The following is a 22,132-nucleotide window of genomic DNA, read 5'->3' as shown; positions in this document are numbered from 1 at the left end:
AGGCCACTTACATGCCTGTTTGTTCACCTCTTGAGTGCCAAATTCACAATTGCCTGAGCTCTGGGCTCTTCTCTGTCTGCTAAGCACAGAATTGGAAGGAGGCCACTGTAATGCTCCAACCTTGAGCATGGTCACTGAGGGCTCCAGGTCATGAGCTAGTGGCTGGATGAAGATGAGATACCAAGACACGTCCTAGCCCCCCAGGACTCGACTTAGCTCAGCTCCTGGCTGGTGCTCCCAGAGAAGAAGTGAGATCCTTAGGAAAGAGGCACTGAATGTGCCCTCCACTACCACCAGTGGTCACCAGTACAGGCTTACTTCATAGCTACCACCAGGACTGTGTGTGATTTGATTTTAGGGACATCAGGAAAGTTTTATTGCTCTCAAAATTGCTTCCCAAATCTTTGGTGTGACTTGAAATGTCTTTAAGAACTAGCTTTTTAATTCTTCTATTAGGTTTTCTTCACATGCAAATGACCTGGAGAAATAACATAAACTAAGCCATGCTGAACATTATAAAAGAAGGTATATAAATGGTTTCTAGTTATAAATAATTTCTAGATAAAAAAGTATTTGAAAGTCCAAGGATTTCAAACCGGATTCAAGTAGGATTTCAAACCAACATTTCAAAGCTAGCATCAATGATCCAGCAGTATGCAAACATGTCTAAGGGAGATGCAAGCAAAAATATTTTTAAGTGAATCTGTGTTTTTATCTTAACATTATACTTCTTGCTCAATATAACTTCCCAAGAACTTGTCCTCTACTTTTCAAAAGAAAGGCATCTCTTGCATTGAAATCTTACCATTGTACATTGAGCAAGAACTTCCAAGATGGGGAAATGGTGGAAATACTAGTGCAGTAGTTGAGACAACACAGGATTGGAACAACCAGGTAATAAATCCTTTTGTAAACAAGATAGTTTCCATTTCTTTTTTAAAAATTAATTAACTTATTTTATGAAAGTCAGAATTAGAGAGAGGCAGAGGCAGAGACAGAAAGAAGTCTTCTATCTACTGGTTCACTCCCCAAATGGCCATAGCAGCCAGGGCTGGGCCAGGCCAAATCCAGGAGCCTAGAGCTTCATCCAGATCTCCCATGTGCATGCAGGGGCCCTAGGACTTGGGCTATTCTCGCTGCTTTCCCAAGCACATTAACAGGATTGGAAGTGGAGCAGCTGGGACTCGAATCAGCACCAATATGGGAGCATAGAAGAGGCTTTACCTGCTATACCGCAGCCTCTACAATTCTTTACTTTCATGAAAATGAAGGAAGACCTAAAAGACCAGTTGATGGCTCATTGAACATAAATTTTGATAACAAGTCACTATTCAATTTTTGGCCTATAATGTGCAAAGAGTTGAGGGACATGGTTATAATACAACTCTATGAGTAACTATTTACTTAGGTATGACAAGAAAATTCTCAGTATTTGAATTTATTATAAATGGCAGAGAAAAATAAAATTGATTTTATCCTGTCTTATTTCAGCATTAATAACATTCACACATGACTAATAAGTTATTAGGGGAGGATGACAACCCCATTTCTCCTATTTTTTTTTTTTTTTTTTTTGACAGGCAGAGTGGACAGTGAGAGAGAGAGAGAGAGACAGAGAGAAAGGTCTTCCTTTGCCGTTGGTTCACCCTCCAATGGCCGCCGCTGCAGCCGGCGCACCGCGCTGATCCTGGCAGGAGCCAGGAGCCAGGTGCTTTTCCTGGTCTCCCATGGGGTGCAGGGCCCAAGCACCTGGGCCATCCTCCACTGCACTCCCTGGCCATAGCAGAGAGCTGGCCTGGAAGAGGGGCAACCGGGACAGAATCCGGCGCCCCAACCGGGACTAGAACCCGGTGTGCCGGCGCCGCAAGGTGGAGGATTAGCCTATTGAGCCACGGCGCCGGCTCCATTTCTCCTATTAAAAGATATATTTCTAATAAAAATTCAGTCTTTATGCTAATTACTTATCAAAATATATTTGAGTTTTTTAGACTAATCATGTAATAATCATAATGAATATACTGACAAGGTAATTCAGAAGAAATTTAGTACTTAAATTCTAATGGTCACAGGAGACAAAATTTATATGCACATTTTTATTTCAGAGAAATATGATTGTCAATAAATTTTATCACTAAAATTTATATCAGGATTAAAATCTATGGGGAGCCATGCAGAAATAAAAGTTACAGTAGAAAAAGGAATATTGTAAATTTTGCTACTAGTAAAGAAGGATTTGCTCTCATATTTTGTTAATTGGCAATGTTGAGTAAAAAATCATTTTGGTGTTTACATTCCATTAGATAACTTTAGATTCCCTTTTTTTTAAATACCAATATTTATAATACACCCAGACATGGTATGTTTGCCCACTTTTTGTGATAAAAGTTTTTTAGATACTAAGTTAAGAGTATGCAGAGGAATACACAGTTTTTCTTAAAGACTTTTATGGATATGCTAGTAAAAGATTTGAAGATCACTATAGTAGGGTATGGGATAACTGTAGTTCTGTCACCAAGGAGGGAGCTCTACCAGGCAAGAATGAAGGAAACATACCTGGGAATAAAAATGGGCAGGAGAGTAACAGGACTGGGAGTTGGAGACCAAGGCGGTAGAGTTCCACAAATTTCTCTGAGATGTTTCTGTAGTTAGTGTCATTACACCTCTACAGAAGGCCAATGAGATCTTGCCAAAGACACTTGAGTGTCAAGAATGAAGGCCGAGGGTTAAGACCCAGATGTGCCATTCACTTATTCTACCATCTTGAACAAATCATAGGAAGTCATTAAAGCTTTTTTTTTCTCCCTCTAAACTAAGAATAACTTAGCTACTTAGCAACTCCCTAAGATTTTTGTGAATTATGAAAAATATAATAGATGTGAAAACAGTTTTGACGACTGCCATGCAAATGCTAAGTTGATAGTAATATTCAGTTAATTCTTCCACCAGGAACAGGTGTTGTGCACGTTAAACAGCTGCCTGCAATGCTGGTATCCCATATGAAAGCACCAGTTCCAGTCCCGGCTGCTCTACCTGTGATCCAGTTCCTTGCTAATGTGCCTGGGAAAGCTGCAGAAGATGGCCCAAGTACTTGAGCCCATGCCATCCAAGAGGGAGACCCGTGTGGAACCCTGACTTTGGCCCAGCCCAGTCCTGGCTTCTGCAGTTGTTTAGGAGTAAGCCAGTAGATGGAAGAATCAATCAATCATCTCTTTGTCTCTCCCCCTGATTTCCAAATAAATAAATCTTTAAGAGAGGATTATTCCTGTACAGAGTAAATAATTCATTCCACACATTAAGTTGTTGTCTTTATTACATTAAATAAGTTATCAGTGAAAATGTTAAGTTTAGTATAAAGAGGATAATGTCTAGTACAAACTGAAAGATAGTAAAAAATATTTTCAATGGACACATTTGTTTACCTAACTACATCCCATTAAATTCTGTCCTGATGACACTATTTGTACATATCCCGATGCTATAATTCACCACGTGAAGTCTAAGTGGACACTGTGGCTTGTTATTTTCTCTGGTAACATGTTCAGTGGCAAGGAGTCATGTTCACATTGTAAGGCCTTGCTCAACATTCACTCAAGGAGAGACAAACAAAAATAAGGCCAGCCTACTCTAGCTGAAAAGTGCTGGATAGGCAATAAAGTTCACCCAGAAGAGAGAAACTTGAAGGTTTGGAAACCACTTCCAAGACCATTCCCAACTCTCCATTGCTAACATCTCACATTCAGAAACTACACTTACTTGTGACTTCCTATTCATCTACTTCTTGAGTTTTTTGAGGCCCTGGGTCATCCACAGAGTCCTCAGTATTTTCATGATCTCCCTATCCTGAGCAGATGATGTATACCTCTGTTTTTTAACACAGCAAAAAGGCCAAAAGGTGAAACTGCTCCTAAATCTCTTCCTTTCTTCTGAGTCTCAAGTAACCCACAAAAGTCACACATCTAATCTGCCCTTAAAACAAACCAACAAAATTGTCCCTTGACATGCCCACCCTCCCCAGCTAAGTGGCAGTCTTCTCTTTTCTTTGGTGGGTAAACTGTCTGCAGTGTAGATTATTCAGTCTCCATCAATCCACTTGCCTTCTCACTCTTTAACTGAGCTTTGGATTCTTGCTCACCGCTCTACTCAAACTTCACTTTCAAAGGTGACTTGGGGCCACCCTAATTGCCAGATTCAAAGGCCTCTCCATAACAGATAACTGCACTGTCCCTCTGAAAACCTTCTGTTATTTTCTTGCCAGTTAATTTCCTGTTCTTTCTAAAATTTCTTTCAACTCATTCCCTCTCTTCATCCATCATTTTCAGATGGTCCTTCTCAAGGATCTCTCTGTCCTTTTCTCCTCTTTATACAGTGGGTCTTAACCTTGGCTGTGCATCAGAGTCACCTGGGAAACTTTTAGTAATGTCTCATGCCTGGGATCCACCTGCAGAGGTGCTGATTTCACTGGGCTGAGGAAGGGCCCACACATGCATAGTTTTAAAAGCTCCTCAAGTGATGCCAATGTGCCAGGTTTGAAAACCATAGGCTTCTATGTATTGTCCAGGTGATTTAATTTACTCTCAGAGTTGATAACTCAAAAAATCAGTATCTTCAGTCCCAGTCTTTGTTAAGATCTACTCATAGTTCCAGTGAGTTTCTAGATAATTCCATGTGGATGCTCAACAAATAGGAAAATCTTAACAGGTATTGAAACCATCATGGTATTTTCTCACGTTGGTCCCTTTTCTGTAATCTTGGTTTTCCTAATCATCTTTTTCTTAGATAATGGAGTCATTAATGAACCCTGAAGTTGAGTTTCTCTTTTACATTCTAGGAAGAAAAATGATGAGATAGTAATACAAAGAGAGCCCAGATACCCCCATCCACTTCCCCTGTAAACATCTCATATTAGTATATTTTTCACAATTAATGTACCACATCCAGCTTTTGTTTATAAATAAATGACTATTTCCAAAAGACGATAAATAAATGACTTTTTCCAAAAGATAATTTCGTCTGGATATTATCTGAGGAGCTTATAAAAACTGATCAAATAAAGTCACATATGCAATGTGCTCCATTTTCATGAATCAAATTTCAAAGACATAAAGTCAATAAAATTATTTTCTCTTACAAGGATCTGAAAGGGCCCTAGTCAGTCTGGCCTCCATAGCTCAGCCTGCCCACTAATTGACTTCGCAGCCTCGCGTAGGTTTGTAAGCTGGTAGATCACAATCGCCACCAGTATAAGGTGGAGTATAAGTATAATCTTCCCGTCACTGTAGGAGGATTAACTGAGATACAGAAGGAAAAGCAACTGGAATTAGGAGACAGTCAATAAGTCTATTTTAATTACCTCTTCTCTGATACAAACTTACTCCAAACAAATCTGTGTTTACATAATATACTTTAAACATTGAGGAGTCACTTCCTGTCAGTGTCTCCATTAAGAATTATCTATCTTTAAATTCATAATATCTAGCACACGCACACACACACACACACACAAAACCACATACACAAAACACCCAGGAGAAATCTGACTTTCAATTTCCTTCTGCACAGGATTATAGGTGATGGTTTATGAGTCTTCATTCACAAAACTCTCCTGTTGAGGGAAGTTTCCCCTGATTTATAGCCTCAATCCCGTCTAGTGCATGCACCAGAGGAGATGTCGTATTTCTGACCTTCCTTGGTGAGGACTGCTTCCCAACTCTGCTAGCAGGAGGATGAGGTGTTGCACAATTCCTCCAGCAGGTAGGGTATTCAGTTCTACTGATGCCTCTTGCCTGGCACAGAGTTCTCAAAATACTAACGTGATTTTTATTAATGGAGATGAGTGATTCCCAATTTGATTACGAGTTTTAGGACTGGAGCATATTGATTCCATATTGTGTGTTCTCAAAAAATGTGTATAAAATTGCCATTCCTACTTGTGTATGGTGTGATTTAAGAAGCAGCTTTTTTTTATGGCTCCAAAGCTGCATGGCTTTATAGTTTCAGTGTTATTGGTGTTTTATAAAAGTCAGAACTATTGGCTGTCTAAGTACTATTCAGAAAAGAGAAATCTTGCAGCAAAACATGGAGATAATTTTTAAAAGGCTCATGCTTCCATAACTTTTTTTTTTAGTGGCTACTCCAGCATTCAACAACCCTCATATTGCAAAAGTTCTCTATCACTCCTTCCCTAAATAATTTACTCTTTAAAGTTATTTTTGCTTTGTATCACCAAGAAAGCAGAGAAAAATGGATTACCATTCCCAATGGATTATCCATTTATAATTAAATATGGGATAAGTTATAATCCTCAGTTTAATTTTGATCTCCCATACTCATTTTCTCACCTTTACTCACTCCCCTCCCATCTATGTAATTAAACTTCATAAAAGTGAGGCTGCCTAAGACAGATTCCAAAACTTCCAACAGTATTTTCATATTGAATCTAGAAAGGGAGGACTCAGTTAGAAAAGACAGCTGTGTATCAAGTATTATTTCCAGTAAATTTTTCATGATATGCTATGAAAAGTTGCTTTATATATAAATATGTTCCTATTTTACTATTAAATAAAGAAGGATATTGGGGACACAATGATAAAAATCAACCACCATGGTTTCCTTCCTTGATACTTCATTGCTTCCAATCCCCTTGGCAAAGAAATCTATCCCAGGATGATTCATACACTCGAGGCTTTCTGGAATGCCTGGCGCTAGTATTTTATTTAATGTATTTTCAAATACATTAAATGTCCCTTCTGAATTGTGCCTTTTTCCCCCCTATAGTGTCATAGTAAAAAACAAAAAAACAAACACATTTATAAGCTGACATTCTGGTCATTTTATCTGACCAACTGCTTCTAGCAAAACATTAGGGACAATATATCTGAAACAACAGTGATACATATTACAATAGCAAAGGATGTACCTTTAAATGATAAAGGTACAGAGTAGAATTCTAAACACATTAGGAATGTGAACCATATTTGCTAGAAAGTATTTCTTTACATTTTAAACTAAACAAAAAGCTTAATCTTAGGGCACACTTTGACTATGTTCAAGGACACTAAGGTGCTGATTTCACGTGCTACTTCTTCACATTTCTATAATCAACACAAGAGCAAGGTCTGTATCATGATATCATTTGGCTACAACTCCACCAACCTAAAGCCCTGTCCAGTATAGGTAGAAACTTCCCCCCAAATGACAACAGAAACAAAATCAATTTTTCTATTAGCCATATGGCCCCAAAGTTGTTTATAAACACATAAACAGAAATTATAATTCAATGAGAATTTACATGTTTATAGCACCTTCAATACAATTTAGTAGGCTGAAATTTTTTTCATTTCTCTGAGTGGGATCTTTTATATCAATAAAGGTGAATTCTTTATGATAGGTTTAAGTACCTTCACTTAATAATTTTCTTGTTTTTACAGTTAAATGGAAGTAGATGACCTACTTACCAATAGGGCAATGGAAACTTGTTGTTATTGTTAAAACAGAAGGAGAGGCCACTGGAATCCTATGCAGAGATTCCTCACATGTGGGTCAGGACTATGCTAACAATGAGAGTGGTGTCAGCCCTGCTGTTGGCACCCTTTTCTATAAGATCCATCAACTTGTTATCCTTGTGATCGGGTAAGGTATTGTCAAATCATATATGTCAATAATAAAGAACAGAACACCTTGCAGCTTTCTTTTCTATTCTACTCCCCTGCGAAAGACAGATGTGTTGTATCTAATTATTCACTGATTGCTATCAGGAGAAACATTAACATAATTGGCACATTTGTCCTAATTAACAGAGGGAAACTGCCACATGCCACCCAACATGAAGTGAGTCTAGCAACCATTAGCTAGAGAAATCCACATCTATCAGAAAGATGAAACTCAACCTGGGGTCCATCAAGTCAGCACAATGGGATGGAAAATGACACAACAGAGTTGAGAAGTGTGTGCACACCTATGAGAATGGAGATTCAGTTCGGAATCATTGTATACAGGTACATTAATCAAATAAATGGGAAAAGCAATTATGGGGCAATTATCAAACGTACATGCAGCCAAGCCAAGCTTCTCGAAGGAGCATTAGCCAGCTGCTGGGAGTCGGCCAAGGATTACTGACTGCTTTAGAAGTGACAGGTTTGAAGATTTGGTGTGTGTGTTTGTTTTACTCGCCCTTTAGACCAGTGGTTCTTGAACTTGGCTGTGTTTTAGAATCACCCGGGGAGCTTTAAAAAGTCTTGACAACCAGATTGTACATCATACCTAGTAATCTCGCATCTCTATGGTAGGACCTAAGCATGAGTGTGGTCTGATTCCACACCTTCTCCAAATGTAAAAACCAATACTGTACCCTGGCTCTGATGATCTTGTGAAAGTACAGATTCTAAGTGATCCGGGTGGGGGCCTGATACTCTGCTCTTCTGTGAAGCTCCCACATTACGTCAGTGTGGATAAGCTATGTGCCCCCACCCGAATAGGAATCCCTTCACCACTGTAAACTATAGCTATAGCTACTAAGCCTTCTGAAGACTTTCACAGTTAGGTTGGGCTCCAATTGCCCCAACTGGAATCTTAGGACTGTCTCCTAGTTTCTCATACCGGGAATGGGCATCTCACTCATTCCTTCTTGGTGCTTCAAAGTCCTCACCTGGGAAGAATTGTGCTGCATATCTTCTTGCAAGAATGAAATGTACCTTGGTATGCAGCTTCTCATATTTGGAATAAAATCTGTATTCTTTCACTTCTGTGTTGACCATTAAGCAATATACTTCGTACCTTCAATGGATTTCCAAGATTATGGGAATTTTTCTGCTTTAACAAATGTTGGTGTTTGAAAAAATTGAAATTATATCTTTAGACAATTGTAAAAACATAGCCAAAGGATTAAAAAAAATTCAAGTGGAAACTGTGGTGGCATTTTGCTCAGTTGTTGCAAATTCTGCATAGAGAAGGAATTTGCCAAAAATAGGGAATTTGTTTTCCTGCTGGGGAAACACTGCCTTAATTGCACATATGTCTGGCTCATTGCTTTTGAGAGCTAAATGCATATAGACCATGGTGTGAGGGGGAACGTCTCCTGAAATCTGTAATGTTCTAAAACCTAAGTTCAGCTTTGGGGTGATCATAGCATGTTGCCAAACGAACAAATAGTACAAACCACCCCCTCCAATTAACCAATCAATCAAATCCAAAATAGCATGACTATGTATGAGTGCTTTCCAAGGGAACAAAATGGCACCAAAATGGCCTTTAGAAACCAAATTTTCTAGGGCAAAATGATTATAAATTGGCTTGCCCATGGATTGTTTCTAGCTGCCCCCCCCCCCCTTTTTCCCCTTCTATAAACTTTTCTTTCAGGATCTGGAACTCTCAGCCCTTCTTGTTATTTACCAATGAAAAGTGTTCAGGCCTATAGCTACGTCTGATTGTCTTTAGAAAGTACCAGCTTTTTGCTCTTGATGGCAGCCATTTTTCAGCCACAATGAGGTTATGACAAATAGTGCCTGTAGGCATATAATCACTGAAAGAAATTCCAAGGCAGGGGAACTTACCAGAGAAACTAGATACACTGTTTACAACATATAAGAGCCCTCACAACAAAAGACCCTCCTGCCCTGTGATTATAAGCACAGGCTAGCTCTTTGCCCTTTGCCTGTTGGCTGAAGCACCCCTGAGACAGAGATTGTACTGGAAAACAGCTGAGGTCCACTGACCGCTGATTTCAGGTCAGCTAAGAACAACTCATTCTTGTGGGCCTGCTGATCATTGGCATGGATGATTTCATTTTATCTTTGAAAAAAAATGTTTCCTAAATTTTCTTCATTTCACAAGCCAAATTCAGAGATTTTGATTCCCAGTGGAATTAAAATATATCCCTTTCCCTATCTCTTCTGTTTCCACCCTAGCACGGGCATCATCTCCTCTTGCTTCAGTCACAGCAAAGCTCCCTCTGCTTTTGTTATTGAACTTATAAAATGTATTTTCCGTGTAGCAGCCAAAATGATCCATCAGTTCCTTAGTTAGAATCTCCAATGACTTCTCACGAGTTGGGAAACAAGTCCAAGTCTCTGGCCATGCCTGTCCATCCCTGAACTCCCCCACTCCCCACACACAGATTCTCACCCCCCACACACTGAGCACTGAGTAATCTTGTTGCTCGCTGAGTCTCAGATACACTGGCCTGCTTTTTAATCCTGTAACCACATCAGCTCCTTCTGGGGGTATTTATATTTGCTGCTCTCACTGCCTGGAGCTTTCTGACCCAGATCTTTTTTGAAGATTGGCTCTTTCCTGTCACTCAGATCTCAGCTCAAATATTATCTCTGCAGATAGAGTCTCCTTGAACTTTGAAGTGACTTCCAGTCCATACCAACCAACACCCTCTCCTAGAGGACCTGGTCTTACTTCCTTTCACTTGTAATTATCTGAAAATATCTTCTTCATTCCTTTATATTCTTGCTTATTGTTTTTTCCTATTCTAAGGCTTCAGTGGACTCATATTCCATGACACCAGGAGAGTATCTGGAACACAATGAATCTTTATTGATTGAATACATGAATTGATGACTAATACAGAAAATCTGCATTCTGTACCATAGGCTGGATGGAATCTCTCTGCATGTGCAGAAAGAAAGCTATGAATCTATGTCAACTATGCTCTATTGTTTCTTACTTTGGTTTTCCAGAAGTATGCTTGTGTTGTTTCATTTTATTACAGTTTTTCATTTTGCTTACATGCCTATCTGGACTTGTGGTGATCTTTGCGTATAACTGGTAGGGGCAGATACTGGAGACCAAAGTATGGGGTGATCATAACAAAGAGGTGACTTTGGTGGCTGTGGATGGGACCAATGCAAAGCCTGAAAGCAGTAGGGAACTTAAGATTTGGGAAAACTCATGTTCAAGGCTGCTAATCACACTACAATCAAAACTCCTTCTTGTTGCTGCACAATGCTACAAGAAGTCTATCTACAAGGAATCTATCTATTCTGTAGATATTAGTGGGTACTAAAAAGAATTTCTTTACCAAATTAGTATTCAAACTCTTGTTTACTGTCTATCTCTTTTGACTACAAAGAACATAAAGCACAGCTTGGGAGACAATGGACCTGTGTGGAAATTCAGTTCCGATTATGAGAGGACGGTAGGGAAATGCTCTCATGCAACAGTGTGCAGCAGTCCTATTGATAATCAGACGGTGCCTCTAGCTGCCTGCAGCTTTTGGCCTTGGCAGTATCAGCTTTAAAAAAAAAAAACCTGCTCCCTATTTATCATGACTATACTCAGCAAAATAATCTATTCTTTTGCACTTCACCCCATTTTTTCCCACTTGCTAATTAGAGATGCAAATGTTGATAAATAAGATGATGATATTTATGCACGACGGGGTCAGTAAGTTGAACATTGTGCCCTGTTCCTCCAATTAAACTCCTATGAGAAATAGCTCAATTACAATTAGAGAAGCAATTATCCCCCTGTTAAAGGTGAAACAAATCACAACTTTTAGTGAAAAATTCAGTTTTGTTCCTTTTGAGATGCCAACAGATCTTGTATCTATTGAAGTTTGGATCCCAATATGCTCCAAAGGAGATAATCTTATGGAATCAAGCATCATTGAATCTATATCTGGTCTGCCATGCAACAGAAATGTTTTCTAGGCAGAAACTAAAATGAGCAAAGAGAGATTAATTTCACAGAGTGTTGCTATTATGCCACTGGAGCAGCTCAGCACCATTCCACGGGTGTATTAATTTCTTGTTTCTTCTGAGAGTTGTGGGGGAGGATTGTCTGTTAAAATTCCTCACCAGAAATGGAAAAATAGACTTATATTTCTGACATCCCTAAAAACAGTGCAGTGTTATAAAAAAAGACCAGAGTATTTCTTGGATTAGTTTTTCTTTCTTTCATCTAGTCTACTTCAAAAGTATAATATTAGTATTATTAACCTCCTCTACAATCCTTAAACTAAAGTGGTCTTTTATTCCTGGTCCTAGTGGGTTGCAACCCTGGTTTCAAGGTTTAAGATTAATGGTTTCCCTCACCCTACACCAGGTTCTCTTAACAGGTTGCATATTCAGGGGTGAAAATATCCCTTTTCTATTTCCTGAGATCTAGCCTCTATCACATCCAACAAAATTGCTCTTTTCCTTTAGTTAAATATATGTCAAGAATCCACTAAGTGACCTGCAATCTGCTGATGTGAGAGAAAAAACATGGCAATAAACCTTTGGCTCCTCATCACTATCTAGTTAAGGTAGGCAGAAGAGAAAACAGATAATGCCAACAAAAGTAGTAGTCAGAGCTTTTTAAATTGTGGTACATCCAGGCTACCACTTAGCAGTCATGCTGGTTCCTCCATACCAGGTGTTAAATACTGAAATAATTCTGCATCTGTCACTAAATAACATGGCCATACCTTGGCTGGTTCCAAGGGTTCTTGGTGCCCCCTACAACTGTGGAGGTGGAGGGATTATATCTGATTCAATAAAGGACGTCCCAGACTCCCACACCTCTGCTCATGTGCCAAGGAAGCTGTAGAGTTATTAAATATTTTGAACAATATCACTAGATATAAATAAAGGGCTTAGGGGGAGCAGGGGAAGAAGTAGGCAATCCAGGGGTCCTGAAACTTGGTCCCTGTGATGGAATTTTTCTTAACTGATGCATATTGGGAGGAGCTGTTAGAACTGCCACTGCCTGGAGAGGTGGATGTAAAGAGTCCTGGACTGGCCTCTTCTTCCTCTGACACTTTCTTTGTTGCTGTCTTCCCTTGAGTTTCAAAAAGGAGATCTATCAACAGTAGGCTCTACCTAAATTCCCTCCTTGAGAGAAAAATGTGAGGACTGGTCTTCTGTCCTGGAACCAGGAAGACCAAATCAACAAGAGCTTTAATAATCTGAGTCAGCCTAGCAGCACGTCAGAAACCGGTATGGGTATTTACATGAACAGGTTATTTGTGACAGCAATGCTGAACGGGCACTTCCTTGTGTTAACGCTCACAATGTTATCTTCCTTTGCAATGGTTCTGGACTCCAATTTGAAAGCTCCCCTCCGCATATTCCTCAGTGCTAAACAGGAGAGCAAGGAGTTCAGTTACTATTTTGAAACCAAAAGGTTGAACTCATTTTGTGAATTCATAAGTAAGAAAATAATAATACTAATGTCCCTTGATTGCTTTGGACATGTTCTAAATTGTTGGTACACAACATCTCATTTAAACCCTATATCCACATTTTGCACAGATACTATTATTATCTCCCTTTTATAATTTGAGTAAACTTCAGTTCAAAGAGTCAAAAATGTTAATGCTCAGGTTTAAACCTGGAATTCTGTAAGGAAATGAGGTGAAATAGGGAGAAGCGAAATGTTATTACCTCAGAAATGCCTGTCCCATTATTTGTAGTTGACTTGGAGCTATTATAACTAAGATTAGAATTCTTGGATAATTTACTGACTTAGGTAGAGGAAGAATATTTCTGCTTCTTGATATTCTGCAAAGAATGTGCCCAACTACTTTGCAATGGCGCTAGACATAGGCTTATAAAACAAATATCAACTGACTCGATTAGCTGTGTGTTCACTGAACACTTACTATCTGACTCAATTTCGGATAATTTTTCTTGGATACAAAAGAAGCACATATTCAGTCTTGTCTCCTATCCTAAGGACTGATCCTATTATTGTAAAACAGTTGGGTTTTAGCTGCTGGTTTCCTTTTAAGATCAACATTTCCCTTCATGCTATTTTTATGCTTTAAGATTCCTTAAAATGGAAATGAGATATTAAATAATGAATGCATTTATATTTAAATTTAAATGGTCATATAATCCTTTAACTTGCCAAGTTCCCTCATGTCCCTCTCCTTTTAAATTTATTTGTTCCTCTTGAGCAAATGGCAGATGTAATATGTCATGTTAAGGTATTCATTAGCTTTCTGATCTTGGTGATTTTCACAGTGTTGAAAAGAATCTACACAGCAGTTTATTAGCCTGCTCTTGAGAATGTGTGTTTGATCTGTCTTCTGACTTCAAAAAAAAATGGAAAAGTAATATGCATTAAATATAGTTCTTTGAATGTCAAATGGGTATATGAATTTTGAGCTTGCCAAGTGTTAATTGGTCTCTTCCCCAGTGATGATACAAATAAAATTCATAGCCAATTAGTTTGCAGTCATGAATCTTACTCCCTGACAAAGTGTACTACTTTGTTGAGGAGACCAAAGAAAATGAAGAAATTACTAGAATCGCCTCACTGAGAGTCTTGGCACAGAGAAGTTACCTTTAAGAAACCCTGAGTAAAAGGGGAGCGATGGATACCCATGTAACTCACGATATGTTTTGATCTTTAAGGTGGTTTATTGGAAGAGGTTTGCATTAAGGTTTCAGAACTACAATTAAGGAGACAGATGAACTGTTGTAGTCACTGAAATGAAATATTGAATAGTTAAGACTTTCCATCTTAGTCACACTAAATCATACTGTGCCTCAGTGCTGGAAGATGAGGACTTGGAATTGGATGAAATAGTTATAATCATGCAAAGACTCTGATACAGTGCTAGGGAGTGCCACAGGATGCCAATTACAAGGCGAAAACTGGCTTGCTCTCTTTTTTTCAAGCTTAAAAAGGAAATTTCATTAAAATTTCCCTTGAGTCTTTGCATTGACTCATGGAGATATGAATGTCTGTGACAGAAAAATGGAGTCATTTTATAAAGGTCTTGGCTATATTTTTAATTCATTTACTACTTTTAGTATTACTTTAGAAATAATGATGTGATGGTTGATTTTGTTGCCAGAGGTAGAGATAACTGAGCTGACTACCACCATTGCTTCAATCTTTAGAAGACTGAAAAACTATGAGAAATCAAATTATAAATGCAATATTAATCACATTTTGGACAGTGTTGTCTCAATAGCTCTATTTTTCAATTTCATAAAAAGGCAAAATTTCAGGAGTTAATTTTACAAAAACTCAAATCACCCCTATCTATGGGACCCATATACAGGTCCAAGTAACAGAAATATGCAATATTTTGACATATGCAATAAAGAATGGAAAGTCCAAATGGCTCAGTGCAGTTTGGATGCTAACCAGGACCACCTACAAATTGGCAGCTACATCACTTGTCAAATTAAAGTTTGCCTGGGTTTATTGGATACTAGATCAGTTAGGGCAGCCATTTGGAGCCTATAAAGGATGTCATTTAATAATCATATGAAGGTAGCATTTTCTTTAGAATTTAGAATTATTAACAAATGGAAGATTTTCCCCAACGGAATGCTCTGAGATGATGGTAAATGTCCCCAGGAGAACAGGCAGTCTCCTGGGAGTCATGTAGGCCTACTCCCAAAGACAGGAATTTTCAAAGGGCACAGTATTGTTTGGTGCTAATGAAAAGTCACAGCATGAATTTGATTTTTAATACTTCATATATGCTTTGTTTTAGCAGAAACAAAAAATAAAAATGAAGAGCATGATGGAAAGCTCATAGGACAAAACTAATTGACACCCATTATTCCTCAAATGTGTTCTATTCACAGTGTGTATATATGGCATTTAGGGATGCTCATGATTACATTACTGGACAGGGGATTGACATGTGGGGTCCATGCTTCTATCATGGAACAGTAAATTCATGTGTGTGGTCACAGGTTCACAGACACAGACACACACACACATCCTCCTTCATCTCACTTTTTTTTCATTTTCAATTATCTTTATATACAGAAGATCGATTTAGTATATATTAAGTAAAAATTTCATCAGTTTGCACCCACACAGAAACACAAAGCGTAAAATACTGTTTGAGTACTAGTTATAGCATTAATTCACATTGGACAACACATTAAGGACAGAGATCCCACATGAGGATTAAGTACACAGTGACTCCTGTGGTTGACTTAACAATTTGACACTCTTGTTTATGGCGTCAGTAATCTCCCTATGCTCTAGTCATGAGTTGCCAAGGCTATGGAAGCCTTTTGAGTTTGCCGACTTTGATCTTATTCTGACAGGGTCATAGTCAAAGTGGAAGTTCTCTCCTCCCTTCAGAGAAAGGTACCTCCTTCTTTGATGGCCCCGTTCTTTCCACTGGGATCTCACTCACAGAGATCTTTCAGTTAGTTTTTTTTTTGTTTGTTTTTTTTTGTTTTTTTTTTTTTCCCCAGAGTGTTGGCTTTCCATGCCTAAAATACTCCCATGGGCTCTTCAGCCATATCCGCATGCATTAAGGGCTGATTCTGAGGCCAGAGTGCTGTTTAGGACATCTGCCATTCTATGAGTCTGCTGTGTATCCTGCTTCCCATGTTGCATCGTTCTCTCCCTTTTTGATTCTATCAGTTAGTATTAGCAGACACTAGTCTTGCTTGTGTGATCCCTTTGACTCTTAGACCTATCAGTGTGATCAATTGTGAACTGAAACTGATCACTTGGGCTAGTGAGATGGCATTGGTACATGCCACCTTGATGGGATTGTATTAGAATCCCCTGGTATGTTTCTAACTCTACCATTTGGGGCAAGTCTGATTGAGCATGTCCCAAACTGTACATGTCCTCCCTCTCTTATTCCCACTCTTATATTTAACAGGGATCACTTTTCAGTTAAATTTCACATTTTTTGCATATAATCAAGACCAATACAATATTGTTGGTACATAAAAACCATACCACCTCTCTCTGATTAGTACTAGACTAAATAAAGCAGTTGTTCTGATTTCTTGAAAGAATGAAAAAATTAAACCAAGCTGCCTGTGGCTTTGTCCAGTGGGGCATTCTAATTGACTCACAAGTCATTAATCAGTTCCCAATCAATCTATTTTGCCAGCAGTAGGCAGTTAGGATGCCATTACCAACCATTCATCATGCCATACCTTAATTCACTGCACCATTAGCCATGGATTAGGCCTCTGTTAGAATAACTAATTGTCAATTGCTAAATGGAAAGAATTTTTGTTACCTCAGCCACTGGGATCCCTTCGGGTGGCCGGCATTGGAGTAAGACTTCTTGTTCTAAGGATACTTCCTTTCCCAGGGGTTCCTGCTCAAATGTCTTCCGCAGATCTGGAAAGCACAAATGATAAATGTGTGTCAACTAAATCTCATCTATCCATTTACAGAAAACGCAAAAAATATTTCCTCAGCTTTGTAGTTTATGCCTTTTTATTTTTTTAAACCCATTGTTCTTAGTACTGTGCCATAATCTATGTGGTGAAAATTATGAAATTCAGAAGCCATGAAATATACCAACTTTAAACTTCAATTGTAGCCCTTCTGGATCTCCATTTTAACAATTAGTGAAATTCATTAATTACATTTCTTTAGTGGTTCCTGGTAATCAACTATGGTGATCACATTTTTAATCAAAAGAAACTCCTATTCATGTCCCTTGCAAACACAAATGTTGTACTCTTTTCTCACAATAGATATTATTAAAGTTATAGTAACTTTGGAACATTTTGATCAATAAATCAAATGCAAATTGCTGTTTCAGAGTTGGAAAGAGAGTGCTGGAGTCTTAAAAGAATGAATATAACTTCTTGAGATGTCTCAAGCACAATGCAGGGGATAAGCAACTATTGAGAAGAGCCCAGAAGTATGTCTGTATCTAAATAAGTGCCCATTCGTTAAAGGGAAGATTAAATAATTCCTTTTCAAAGATCTGGTTGTGATAGAGTTTTTACAGCAATATGCAGTGAACTTTTAGAAACTGTTAAAGATGGATGCAAAAGTGTTAGAAACCAGCTTTTCATTATGAACACATCATGGGCACCTACTTCAGGAGAAGACTTAACTAAGCCATCATAGAATGGTTTGGCTTTGAACTCAGTAAATTTTATTGAATTTCTACAATTAAGAATTATTCAAAGAGTTTACAGTGTTTAAAAATTCCCCAGTACTTTTACACGAGTAGATTACTGACATTTAATCCAGTAGATTTGAATAAAGATGAATACCTCCTGTCTCCTTTCATCCATGACCCTGATGAAGACATACAATTCTTTGGGGCTAGCATAGTGGGTTAATCTGCCTCCTGTGATGCCAGAATCCTATTTGGACACCAGTTTGTGTTGCTCCACTTCTGATCCAGCTCCCTACTAGCCTGGGAAAATCAGTGGAAGATACCCAACTACTTGGGCTCCTGCCACCCACATGGGAGATCTGTATGAAGTTCCTGGCTTCTGCTTGATCCAGCCCAGGCTGTTGTGGCCATTTGGGGAGTGAAACTGCAGAAGGAAGGACTCTTCATTCTCTCTGTTTCTCCCCTTTCCTAAATCTGACTTTCAAATAAAGCAATAAATTTTTTTAAAAAATTCTGAAAACATCATTGTAGCCAACTGAACCAATGGGTAGCAATACAGAGTCCAGAGGTATAACCCTAACATACCCCTACCAGAGGCACCAACTGGAAAAATGCACTGAGAAAAAAGAATCTGTTGTTACATACTTGCCATTTAGTTGAATTTCTCCACAGAAGGAAATCTTCGAGATTATAGGGCTAGTGAGAAAAATTATAGATCTACGTGGGCCTGTGTTAAGACTAGAGACTATCTATATGATGACAGAATTTCTGTCAGAAGAGCACTTCTAATTTGATGATCAAGAAAATGAGTATGTGGTAGAAATGAACATTTAGAATCCACAGAGTTACAATAATTTGGAAGTTATATAAAGCATGTCCCCATTTAGGTATGAGAAGTATGTTTACCAAATTACACAAAGTCTTACAACAAAATAATTGATGCTACATTAGAACTATTGAACGACGGCTTTAGATATTTTGCAACCCCACATGTGCTTCTAATGTCCCTTTTGTTTAATCTGTATCCTTCCAATAGAAACACTAAGGCCTTTCTCTACTGATAGAGCAATTTCTCTTTGCTATTTTTTATCTCTACTGAGATAAAAATTCTGGCGAAACAGAAGACACCAATAAAATAAGCAGCAATGAATAATTTTATAGGATAAAATGTTCTTGACAAGTTTATCTAGTTTGTGAAAAATGATCCCGAGAAACTCCCATCTGATATGGGGGCGGGAGAAGACAATGACTGGAATTAGCTTTCAGATTAAGTAACATGTTGGCTCACTCTTATTTCAATTAATTAGGAAATCACAAAACAAGGGCTAAGAGAAAGAAAAAGCCAGGCATATATGTATCCAAATAGTTGAAGTAAGTTCATATAGTAGACATTTAATTAGGCACTTAGGATGAAGATGTGAAAGATAGACAATTAAGCCTAGAGAGGTAGGCTGAGGTCTGTTTATGAAAAGCCCTTCTACCGTGTGTAGGAATAGCAAACCCTCAAAGGGTTCTAAGCGAAGCATGGACCACAGATGTCATATTCAGAGTGACAGAGGATTGAGGTTGTGGAGAGGAGACAAAAAGTAGTTAGGGACCCGTTTGAATGGATCCAGAGGGATAATGGGGTCCCTATTTCAGCTAGTGATGGTGGGCAGAAGGAGGAGAAAGCAGATTCTAGAAAGACATCATACCCTCAGGAAGACCTAGGTATTTGGGGAGGGCGGAAAGGCAAGAATAAAGCAATATTCTTAGGTACTACACTGTTAGATTGGTACCAACACCAAACAAAATAGTAGCAAGTTAGGCAAAGAAGTAGGAAGAAAGGCTACACACTTATTTTGGTACCAGTTTGGATTATTTTTATCTATAGGATCTTCAAAAGGAAAAGGCTAGTAGGTCTACATCATGGTTTTCTTTTTTTTAAAAACAGGATTTGTTAATTTATTTGAATGAGTTAGAGAGAGGGGGAGACAGAAACAGAGAGAGATCTTCTGTTTCCTGGTTCACGCCCTAGATGGTTACAAAAGCCAGGGACGAGCCAGGTCAAATTCAGGAGCTTCATATGGGTCTTCTAAGTGTGTGTAAGGGCCCAAACACTTGGGCCATCTTTTGTTGCTTTCCCAGGCCATTAACAGGGAGCTGGATCAGAAGTGGAGCAGCTAGGACACGAGCCAGTGCTTGTTTGGGATGGTACCATAGCATGTGGTGGTGTTACTCACTATACCACAATGCTAGCCCCCTATATCATGACTTCAAACTTCAACACTACCAGCTTTATGGACTGGATACGTCTTTATTGTGGGGTTGTCTTCTGCAAGGTTGAATACTTAGCATCCCCAAACACCACTCTCTGGATGCCAGTTGAACCCCTCTCAGTCATGATGATGAAACAGTGCCTCCAGACAAAGCTAAATATCCCAGGAGGTGAAAAAGTAGAAAATTAGAGAACCACTGGCTTAGAGCTAGGAAAAGTCATCCTGGTAGGACTTCCTACACTTCATTGTCACTGAAGCACTGCAAAGAGATGACATCACCAGGGCAGGGCCAGTCCCATAAATAAAAGAGGACATCGACATTTAAGAGGAAATGCTGCCAGAGGGTGAGCAAGGAGGTGGGGAAAAGTCCACGGAGATAAGTGTCGGCTTTTAACAAGTGGGGAGGTCAACAGGAGACAAGCAGCAAAGGACTCAGAGGGGAGAGGAACTCACTGGTTTGGGAGATCGAGGCAGGAGAGGGAGCAGAAGCCCAGCTGTGCTGCGGAGTGCATGGGTACTGGGGAAAGGACCATTCTGAGGACATCCAACAACTTCCCAACGTTTCATGGTGACAGAGGTCACTGCAGAGCTAAGGGGCAAGGACTGGAGGGCAGCACGCTATGTAAGTCTCCTTAGGACGTGGTGTGCTTTTTGGCACAGTTTTCAAATTCCTGCCATAAGAGGGCACATCTTGGTTTCCACATTTCCTGATTGAAAACGGTGATGTCAGCCGGGGCCGCGGCTCACTAGGCTAACCCTCTGCCTGCGGCGCTGGCACACCGGGTTCTAGTCCAGGTCGGGGCGCTGGATTCTGTCCCGGTTGCCCCTCTTCCAGGCCAGCTCTCTGCTATGGCCCGGGAGTGCAGTGGAGGATGGCCCAGGTGCTTGGGCCCTGCACCCCATGGGAGACCAGGAGAAGCACCTGGCTCCTGCCTTCGGATCAGCGCGGTGCGCCGGCCACGGTGGCCATTGGAGGGTGAACCAACAGCAAAGGAAGACCTTTCTCTCTGTCTCTCTCTCTCACTGTCCACTCTGCCTGTCCAAAAAAAAAAAAAAAAAAAAAAAAGAAAAAGAAAAGAAAACGGTGATGGCCAGCGGCACCTAATTCAAGAGTCACATTTAACACAACTGTCATTGAAGACCAGATAATTATTTTGTTTTAATGATTTGGCTTGAAACTGTACAGAAATGTGATCTAATTTCTAAAATGAGCTCACATTTGACCCCCTTAGCAGGCCATACTTCTTGCTGAAAACCACTTTTAATTCCTGCCATAAAACCTCTTTTCTTTGCAGGTTGTGTAGTGAGCATAGAGTGTACTGTGCTGTGCGCCTCCATATCACTCTGCAAGCTGAGGGTGGCCACAGCGAAAGCCTGTCCTGTATCATTTGGGGATATGAGAGAAGGCAGGCCAGATGCCTCGCAGGCAGAGAGAACACAAGGGTGACGAATGAATAAGCATGAAAAACGGACACTTGCCAGCCAGGAATTAGATGTAGAACAGAATGGTACAGAATAACATGGATATTCCTGTTAGAAGAGAAAAAAAATGAATTCTTGCCCTTGGATGACTATTAGGATTTGACATTTCTGTTTTCTTCCCATTAGTTCTAAGGCTGTTACTAAAATAAGTACAAGTATAAAGTCCTTTCATCATAACCTAGATTACTTTTGCAATGTCAACTTGGCCCTACTCCGATTTAGTTATTGATTCTACCCATAAAAAGAAAAATCAGCTTTGTCATATGCATGCGTTCAGTGAGCTGTTTACTTAAAAACATGAATATTGGCTTACTAAATCCATACACTGAAATCCAATTAGCAGATGTAGAATCAGATCTGAAACAATATGGATTTCTATTTACAATTTACACATAACCCAAGAAAGTCTTTTAACACACATATGTGAGCACACAAAGCCCCCTTTTTAAATGGTAGAATTGTACAGCTTTCAGTAATTTTTGGTCACAGTAATAGTATTGTGGTTTTAAATTATCCATGATGTGGGATATACTAATTAATGATTTGGCAAACATGAACTCTACTTTTTCACATTGTAGTTAGCAGAAAACAGAGTTGA

The 22,132-nt window shown here is 39.2% G+C and overlaps 1 protein-coding gene across 2 annotated transcripts in view; it reads right to left on the bottom strand.

Moving 5' to 3' along the window:
• Positions 1-22,132, bottom strand: part of UNC5C (unc-5 netrin receptor C) — a 378,756-nt gene that overhangs the window by 85,902 nt on the left and 270,722 nt on the right. For both annotated transcript variants that reach the window (XM_017347400.4, XM_008267581.5), the window contains exon 4: positions 16,952-17,055. In XM_017347400.4, coding sequence (XP_017202889.2) covers positions 16,952-17,055 — 104 coding nt within the window. The remainder of the gene's footprint in view (positions 1-16,951; positions 17,056-22,132) is intronic.

Source organism: Oryctolagus cuniculus, chromosome 8 (assembly GCF_051225735.1).
Source record: "Oryctolagus cuniculus isolate XC-2025 breed Fujian yellow rabbit chromosome 8, ASM5122573v1, whole genome shotgun sequence".
Classification (NCBI taxonomy): domain Eukaryota; kingdom Metazoa; phylum Chordata; class Mammalia; order Lagomorpha; family Leporidae; genus Oryctolagus; species Oryctolagus cuniculus.
This window is presented reverse-complemented; position numbering and strand designations above follow the sequence as displayed.